The following is a 9,035-nucleotide window of genomic DNA, read 5'->3' as shown; positions in this document are numbered from 1 at the left end:
GGGGATCATATTCTAGGAAAGGGGACACAACTGCATGAATAGCCGCAAGACTTATAGCTATAACGGGATTAGGGGTGAGGAACGCACAATTGCCGGGGGGGGGGAGCTACGAAGGTGTTGGGGTGAGATTGGGGGGGCCTTGAATGCCAGGCTAGGAAGTTTGGACTTTATTCTATAGAAATAGGGGATAAAAATGAACATTTGGAGGATTTTAAACAGGGGTGACATAACCAGATAGTGAAATTTTGAAAAATAATTCTGTAACTGTGGAGAATCCCGAGGTGTTTCAAGTGTGTTTCAGTGAACCAGCTGGGGAGCTTGTTTTTAAATGCAGATTCGTGCCCCTCCCTAGACCTGCAAATCAGATTATCTGGTTGTAGTGCCAGGAAACGTGCATTTGGTGAAAAGAAATGCACAAATCTAAGAGTAAAGATCTGAATTGTCACAAGCTGAACACACTGGTGTAACCAGCACCTAGACGAAGAGAGACCACCAACAGCTCGGAAGCCTCTTACTCCCCAGCCACTGTTGCCTGCACCAAGGTTAACATGTTCATTACTTCTAACAATCATAGATTGCCTGTTTTGAATTTTACATTAAATCATAAAGCATATACTCTTTGTATATGGCTTATTTCAGTCAGTGTTATGTGTAAGTTCATCCGTATCACTCCTTATAGTTGCTGTTGACTCCATTCCTAGCAACTTTTATCCTTTCTCTTATTTATGGCCTTTGAGTAGTTTCCAGTTTGGGGACTATTACCAAAAAAAAGTGCTGCTATGAATTTCCTTATTCATGCCTTTTGCTTTTTAAATTATAAAGTAAGATCCCAAGGCCTAAATACTAATTCATTCACTACCCATTTATTGAGCCTACCATACAAAGAAAAAAAAATGGCCAAGGTCCTGCCCTCATGGAACTTATTCCAACTCGTACAGAACTACAATCTCTGTGGACAAAGAATAAGTCAAACAATTGCAACTGTGGTAACAGCTCTGAGGAAATGAAATTGAGCTAGAAAAGGAGGAAGGAAAAAAAAACCCTATTTTTTTATGTGGTAGGTTAAGTCTCTCAGAAGAGATATCTGGAAAAAATACAAGAGATCATTGGCACTGCCATCCAATGAGTATGAACAGAGGGGAGAGCATTCCTGGCAAGGGGAGTCACCATGTGAAAAACTCATAGACCAGGAGAGAACTTGGCCCGATCAAGACCAGTGTAGCTGAGGCACAATGAGGATGGGAAAGGAGGGATGGCACAGGTGTGTTTGAATATAGGAGCATAGGATGCAGGGCCTTGTAGGCTAGAGTAAGAAGTTTAGATTTTTTTTTTTTAAGAATTTATTTATTTGAGAGAAAGAGAGAGAGAGCGCGCGCACAAGCAGGGGGAGGGGCAGAGAGAGAGAAGGAGAAACAGACTCCCCTGCCTAGCAGGGAGCCCAACTTGGGGCTCGATCCCAGGATGGCAGGGTCATGACCTGAGCTGAAGGCAGATGCTTAATCTACTAAGCCACCCAGGCACCCCTAGATTTTATTTTAGATACTGTAGAAAACCACTGAAGTGTTTTAACAATGAAGTGATGTTATCTGATTTACTCGTTTTAAAAGATCCCTCTGTCTAATGAGCAGAGAATAGATTAAGGGAGGCAATGGAGAAAGCAGATCATTTAGGAGGCTGGTAGAACAATCCCGGAAAATATTGACATAGAGCTTAGAGGAAAGGACTGAAAGACATTTGGGAATTGCCAGTGCAACGATCGCCTTAATCCAGTAATGAAATGTAACACTGTATATTTAGGCAAAGAGATATCCTATGTGTGTATTCCTATGTTTTGCATCAGGGCACAGCATTTCTACCAAAATGCGTAATCTGAATCTGATCATGGGGGAAACTACAAGTCCACATTGTCAGTATTATGAAAGACAAAGATGTAGGAACTATTATAAATTTTAAGACTAGACATGACAGCTTCCAATTTGTAATCCTCCATTAGATCATGAACCAGGAAACAAAATTTTTATTTGCACTAAAGGACATAAGTAGGACAACTGATAACATGTGAATAAAACTACAGAATAAATTATGATAGTATAATTATGATAAATTGTTAGTATAATTTTCCTGATTTTGATCATTGTACTGATTATGTATGATAATGTCTTCATTTTTTAGGAAATAGCACACAAGTGCTGTTAAAAGATAAAGGAACATCATGTCTAACATCCTCTCGAATTATTCAGAAAAAAATGATAGAACAATAAAGCAAACATAAAATGTTAACATTTGGGGAGAGGTGCCTGGGTGGCTTAGTCGGTTAAGCATCCGACTGGATTTCGGCTCAGGTCATGATTTCAGGATCACGAGATCAAGCCCCAGGTCGGGCTCTGCACGGGATGTGGAGCCTGCTTAAGATTCTCTTTCTCCTTCTTTCTCTCCCTCTCTCTCTCTCTCTCTCTCTCTAAACAAATAATGTTAAAATCTGGGAAATCTAAGAGAAGCGTTTATGGAAATTACTTGTACTAGTTTTGTAACTTTTAAGTCTGAATTACTTTAAAATAAAATATTAACAGAATTGCTGGGATCACTTAGGAAGAGAAAAAAATCTAGTACTAAGCCATGAGTAACAACATTTAGACAAAAATCTGAAATACGAGTAACGGAAGGAAAAATGGAAGAATGTTAAAAGAAGTAAAATGGAATGTGGACAGAGTTATAATGGAAGGCATAGCTTCTATGCTCTTCTTCACCCTAAAGTCCTAAGAGATGACCGGGCTCCCGCTAGAAAGGCCGCGTCACCAACGTTAATCTCACGGCTTGCCTGTGCAAAAGAGTAGCTATCTCCGACAGACTCCCGCCATGTTTTCCCAGTGAGCATGCGTGCTCGTATGCACGTACGACCTCAACCAATCGGTGCTCACGTCGGCGGCTCGTTAATCGCAGGGGCGGGGCGACCTTCTACACATGCGCACGGTTGGGCGGGCCTTCTTCCTTCTCGCCGAACGCCGCCAACATGGTGAGTATTGCTGTTTGGGGCTCCTGGTCTAGAGGCCATGCCGCTCCACCTCCGCCTGGTAGGGGGAACGAAAACTTGGAACGACGCCCATCGGGTTTTAGGTAGCGTGCGGTGAGGGTCCCTGGGCGGGTGGAGCACGGAGTTTAGGAATTTTCTGGGCGTGCGGCGGACGAGCGCGTGGAGGGCCGTGCAGGCCTGGCACGCCGTGGAACTCGCGTGCGCGCAGTGGCCGCCAGAGGTGGAAAGCTGGAGAGGGCCAGGGCGTACCGGGGCCCAGGCGGGCAGGGACTTTGGAGGCCCCATACGCCTGGAAGCCAGCGGGATCCCGGCTTTTGCCGCTTCCGGCTCTGCGTATTTCATCCATCGGGTCTTCCCATGGCATTAGGGCATGTTCCCGCAACGTTGTTTTTTTTTTTTTTTCTCTATACTTAGTTACACTGTCCGTGAACTGCAAAATCTTAAACACTAATAAGTATTTTTAATAAGTCTCACTCTATCCCTTCCCCTCGATTTTAGGTGTTCAGGCGTTTCGTGGAGGTTGGCCGGGTGGCCTACGTCTCCTTTGGGCCTCATGCCGGGAAGCTGGTCGCAATTGTAGATGTTATTGATCAGAACAGGGTAAGTGTAAGGAAAGTGTCAGTTTCACATGCTAATGAATGATAATACAGTATAGATGGTAGTGGTAATGTTTCCAACGGCCCTCTAAGGTAGGAATGTTGGGTGGTAGCTTTGTTTTACCATTGAGGAGACAGGCAGTGCGAAATGGGGATTTCAAGCACAGACTTGAGTTGGCCAATACTACTGAGTTTGAGTATTACCTCTGCCATTTTAAGCTAGTCAGACCTTTTAACTAATTATGGGTTGAAACATTGGTGAGGTTTAAATGAGTTACTATATGTAAATCGAGTTTAGAACAAAGCTAGGCACATAGCTTTCTATGCCCCTGTATGCTATTGTTGGTATTTGAGAACCACAGACTAAGACATTGACCAAAGATTGTGAATGAACATAACGGTGATTGTTGGAAACATAAGGATTTTAAAGACTTAAAAATTGTCAAGTAAGTTACATGTAGTTAGGTTATAGGCTGCACTATTAACAATGGTTTCATCTTTCTTAAAAGCATTTAAGTAGAGGGGCGCCTGGGTGGCACAGCGGTTAAGCGTCTGCCTTCGGCTCAGGGCGTGATCCTGGCGTTATGGGATTGAGCCCCACGTCGGGCTCCTATGCTATGAGCCTGCTTCTTCCTCTCCCACTCCCCCTGCTTGTGTTCCCTCTCTCGCTGGCTGTCTCTATCTCTGTAAAATAAATAAATAAAATCTTTAAAAAAAAAAGCATTTAAGTAGAGATTTGGTGATTCTGAAAGGACAAATGTATAGAAAATCTGCTTGGGTTGCTATTATGTTCTGCACTGAGATTTGTTGATTATACTTGTTCTAGGCTTTGGTTGATGGACCATGCACTCAGGTAAGGAGACAGGCTATGCCTTTCAAGTGCATGCAGCTCACTGACTTCATCCTCAAATTCCCTCACAGGTAACTATCCACCAACCAATATCCCTCCCCCAGCTTTGCTTATACTGGTAAAAGTTTGCTTAGTTTAATTGAAAAAAAAAAGTTTCGCTATCTTGTTTGTTTCTTGAGAATGTAGTATACAGTGTTGAAGAGTAAGAGCAATTCGGAAGAGGGATTATCAGTGTAGAAGTGGATGGCCATTGTTTACTTTTTAAATGTCCTGTGATTATCTTTCCACCCTGCCAGTTCTCTGGCTTTGTCTTTATCCAGATTTACCATCCTTTTTCTTGCACCCTTTCAGGATTTATACAACAAAGACCTCCCTAAGGAGTTCTGGTCTCCCAAACATATTTTAGTTACCTTTAGCTTCAAAACAAAAATACTAATCTTGTCTCTCACAATACTAGCTGTCATTAGTTGAGCTTTTAGTGTGTGTCAGTTATTAAGTATTTGACGTACGTCATCTCGTTTTGACAGCTCCTGAGGAGGTTCTATTCCCAACTCCTTATAGGGAATTGAGGAAATCAGTAGTGATTCTTTCTTGATGTGATGTAGATTTTGGAAGTTAAAACTGTGGTGGTTACTATTGGGCTATTTCAGCTACAGAGACGGTCACAGTGAAACACGTAACATGTATTGCTGGTTTATTTTTTAAGCATGCAGGGTTTTGATACTTGAATATTTGAAAGAAATATTTGAATTCAAGATGGTTGTAATTAGATTTTGTGGTGTTTGGCCACATCTCTTTAAGCATCATTGTACAAAAGGCCTGAGGATTAGGTTTACCTCATTCTTTATGAAAAGGAAATTGCTTTCTTTACATCCACTACAGTAGAGTGATGTATATTGCAAGATGAGAGGTAATTTTTAAATACAGAAATGACCTCGTTTGCATTTCTTGTTAAAGTGGTGTGTTTGAAGGGCTCCTGGCTGACTCAGTCAGTAGAGCATGTGACTCTTGAGTTCAAGCCCCGTGTTGGACCTAGAGCTTACTTTAAAAATAAATAAAATCATGTGTTTGGGATTATAAGACATCCTGGTTTAGTGAACAACATTCCAATAAGATACAGTGTGCCAAGTGGTATGTGGCATATGGTGTCACCTAGGGCTGGAGGTGTAATGAATGAGAAGGGTGCTTTTGACATCATTTTGCTTATGCTTTTTAACTTAAGGGGGTATAAATTGTGCGTTTAGAGGTCTCAAAGCTGATTTCTTAGTCTGATCTTGGCTCTTTCCTAGTGCCCGCCAGAAATATGTCCGACAAGCCTGGCAGAAGGCAGATATCAATACGAAATGGGCCGCCACAAGATGGGCCAAGAAGATTGAAGCCAGGGAAAGGGTAATGGCTTAGGGTCATTTGAATTGTGACCTTATCTTTTTTGGAGGGGTGGTAGGTGGTATGAGCGATTATTTATTTACTTTATTTTTTAACAGAAAGCCAAGATGACAGATTTTGATCGTTACAAAGTCATGAAGGCAAAGAAAATGGTAAGTTTTTAAATTATTACAGGATTTTTATATTCTAACCCTAAACTTGTGTGGTAATTCTGCTTGTCCAAGCTTAATAGACCAAAGTTGAATTCATAGGGGTTTTAGACATAAGGTTTGTTTTCTTGCTATGCATTCTATACATATAGGATGAACAGCAAAATAGTTTTTTGTTTGCATACGGGATAATAACTTACACTGAAATTTTTCAGAGGAACAGAATAATCAAGCTTGAAGTTAGGAAGCTACAAAAAGCAGCTCTCCTGAAAGCGTCTCCTAAAAAAGCACCTGCTGCTAAGGGTGCGGCTGCAGCAGCTGCTGCTGCGAAGGTTCCAGCCAAAAAGCTGGCCGCTGCAGGCAAAAAGGCTCCAGCCCAGAAGGTTCCTGCCCCGAAAGCTGCAGGCCAGAAGGCGGCACCTCCAAAGGCTCAGAAGGGTCAGAAAGCTCCAGCCCAGAAAGTACCTGCTCCAAAGGCATCTGGCAAGAAAGCATAAAAAGCATAAGAGGCTATTAAAAACAACAATAAAGGTTCTTTCTGACACGCTGGCGAGTGTACTTGATCTGTGCCATAAAGTCTATTGATAGGGTCGGGATTATGGAGCAGATTGATAGGTAAATAAAGTCCCAGAGGCTTTTGGTGCTTAAGAGTTTAGTAAATTTTCTTTAGAAAATACACTGTAAGAAACAGAGACAAGTGAACAAAATACATTATGGTATGATAAAGTTTCTCTGTTATTATTCTCTATTATTTCTAAACAAAAGATGGCTTCTGAGCCTCACTGGGATTCATGGGGACAAAACTCATTTTGCTTGGTGATACTAATAGGCAAGTGATGGGGTGTAGACAGGGGAAGTGCAGGCAGTTTGGGGTTACCCAGCCTTTCCTGAAGGGTGGGGAGTTGTCTAGGTAAATGGAGATCTTAAGCTGCAAGAAGGCTGTATGGTTGAGAATATGGTGGACTGGCTAGAGAGACCCAGAACAAGGTGGCGGGTTAATGTTAGATTCATGAGTGCAATAAGTCATTGAGCATTTCCAAACAGTGATCCCTCAGATTTAGGTCATGCTGTTGGACTGAATCTTAAAGGGAGCAATACTGGGAAGGTCAAAGGAAGTACAGGTTTGGCAGTACTCCTCACCTTGATGGTGGTCCAAACCAAAAGGCAGTAGTGCTGCCATTGAGTGGGCCTACATGGATTGGGCTGGAAGGAAAGGAAGTCAAATGTGCCGAGTTTCTGGTTTGTACTTTAGGCTCATGGAAGAAAAGGAGAGCTGGAGCAAGGTTACTCTGGGGATAGGAGTTTTAAGGCACCACACAGACTTACCAGGTAGTCTGGTAGATAATGGATGCTGACAGCCTGCATTCAGGTCCTGGCTCTCCCACTTAGATGCTGTGTGGTTTAGACATGTTCCTGTCTGCAAGCCTGGTTTCCTCCTGTGTGGTGTGCTTCATGGAGTAGGGAAGTAAGTCATGATTGGACAGCCTAGTGACTGGTCCATAGCAGTATCTGGGATAGCTGTGACACAGCTCTTAAAGACAGGTTTTGGGGTCATGGGTATGTGAGCAGTCACTCAAGATTGCCCAGGGATAGAAGTGAACAGAGGATTGGGAAGGAGTGATAAGAGGTGGCAAATCAGGAGGCAGACATGGAAGCCACAGAAAGCATGTTGGTTATTGTCAAGGTGAGGGGAAGAGGGCAGTGAGGGGAGGGTAATGTTAATGGAGTTGGGAGGTTTTGGTTTTGTAAAGTAAGAGTGATGGGTATGTTTGGATGCTTCTGGAAGAGCAGCTAATTGGAGGAAAGGAATTCAGTTTTTGAGGAAAGGACAGAATGGAACCTAGCGAAGAGGAGGGATTGATAACCTTTGCATGAGAAGGAAAAAGAAGTGTGTTCAGAAGCTAAGTTTGTAGTTCTGCTGTCAGAAAATCACTCAATGGCTTTTTGCACTCATGAATCTAACACTAACCTGCCACCTTGTTCTGGGGTCTCTAGCCAGTCTACCACATTCCCAAGCTTCCTACCAGCTTTCTTATATCAGAGGTCTCTGATCTCTGAATTTCTCCAGTTAGAAAACAAGGTAACATGGTGAGAAGGGGGGGTGGGGGAATGTAGATTTGCAGAGGATGCAGGTTTGAAATTGCTCATGGAGGAGAGGGGAGAGTGCTTGTCAGATTGCCATTGATCTGGAAGGCCCTTAACCTCCAATCCATGTGCTGTCTGTGCTCAGAGGATGAGAAAGCTTCACAGGAAGATGCATTTACTCTGCACCTAGTCAGTACCGCAATATTGAACAGCAGAAATTGGAAATTCCAGTCTAGGGGAATGGCAGGAAAGGAACTGAAGTATAAGTCACCTGAAAAGGAGTAGGAAATACAATAGGTGGGGCCAGAGAATAAAAATTTCTGAGCTAGGTTGTCCTCAGGAAAACCCACCTGGCAGCATAGTCTGGATTGGATTGGGGGTTGGAAGAGGAGATCAGGAAGTTATTGAAATGCACAGGCGTGTAATAGTCCACTCTGATTATGGAGGATTGCACACTTGTCCAGTGTGGGGAGGATGGCATTAGGAGCGAATATTGATTTCAGAGTCCAAGCTTCAATCCTGTCATGCAGCCCTAGCTCATTCTTGTACTTCACATAAGCCTCTTCTATAGAACAGGGACCCTGATAACCTACCTTATACAACAACATCGTGGCAAGGATCAAATGGGTTGGAGTGACAACAAGGTCCATAACCCCAACACCTAACAGTTCCTTTCATGCATTAGGTACTCTGTATTTTTAGTTGAATTGTGTTGAGGTAAACTGGTCCTCTAGGAAAAATTAGGCTGTTGGATAGTTTGCTTTTCAAGAGCCTCTGCTCCTTCAGCAGCCTCCAATTTCCGGGTAATATCCAACTGTGACACCCCACAAGAATTTGTCTTGAATTCCATGTTTTCTACTTCACATGTTTCTTTACCCCATCATCTGTTGGTATCTTTTAATACCTGAGTTATTAAGGTTACCTCTAGGTCTGCCAGC

At 42.8% G+C, this 9,035-nt stretch overlaps 1 protein-coding gene across 1 annotated transcript; it reads left to right on the top strand.

Moving 5' to 3' along the window:
* The first annotated feature begins 2,938 nt into the window (after positions 1-2,938).
* On the top strand, positions 2,939-6,556 carry RPL14 (ribosomal protein L14). The gene is made up of 6 exons (XM_008709974.2): positions 2,939-3,013; positions 3,530-3,631; positions 4,454-4,548; positions 5,767-5,866; positions 5,962-6,015; positions 6,228-6,556. Exons 1-6 carry the CDS (start codon positions 3,011-3,013, stop codon positions 6,507-6,509), a joined length of 636 nt encoding a protein of 211 aa, XP_008708196.2. The 5' UTR covers positions 2,939-3,010; the 3' UTR covers positions 6,510-6,556.
* Positions 6,557-9,035: the final 2,479 nt, after the last annotated feature.

This window comes from Ursus maritimus, unplaced genomic scaffold (assembly GCF_017311325.1).
Source record: "Ursus maritimus isolate PB19 unplaced genomic scaffold, ASM1731132v1 scaffold_20, whole genome shotgun sequence".
Taxonomy (NCBI): Eukaryota; Metazoa; Chordata; class Mammalia; order Carnivora; family Ursidae; genus Ursus; species Ursus maritimus.
The sequence above is the reverse complement of the archived record's forward strand: the minus strand, read 5'-3'. Positions and strand labels throughout refer to the sequence as shown.

What these genes read in the sequence shown, in the direction of transcription:
- RPL14 (XM_008709974.2), top strand. An exon ending in ATGTTATTGATCAGAACAGG is followed by an intron (nt 3,632 to 4,453) that starts GTAAGTGTAAGG and finishes TACTTGTTCTAG; the next exon opens with GCTTTGGTTGATGGACCATG. An exon ending in ATCCTCAAATTCCCTCACAG is followed by an intron (nt 4,549 to 5,766) that starts GTAACTATCCAC and finishes GCTCTTTCCTAG; the next exon opens with TGCCCGCCAGAAATATGTCC.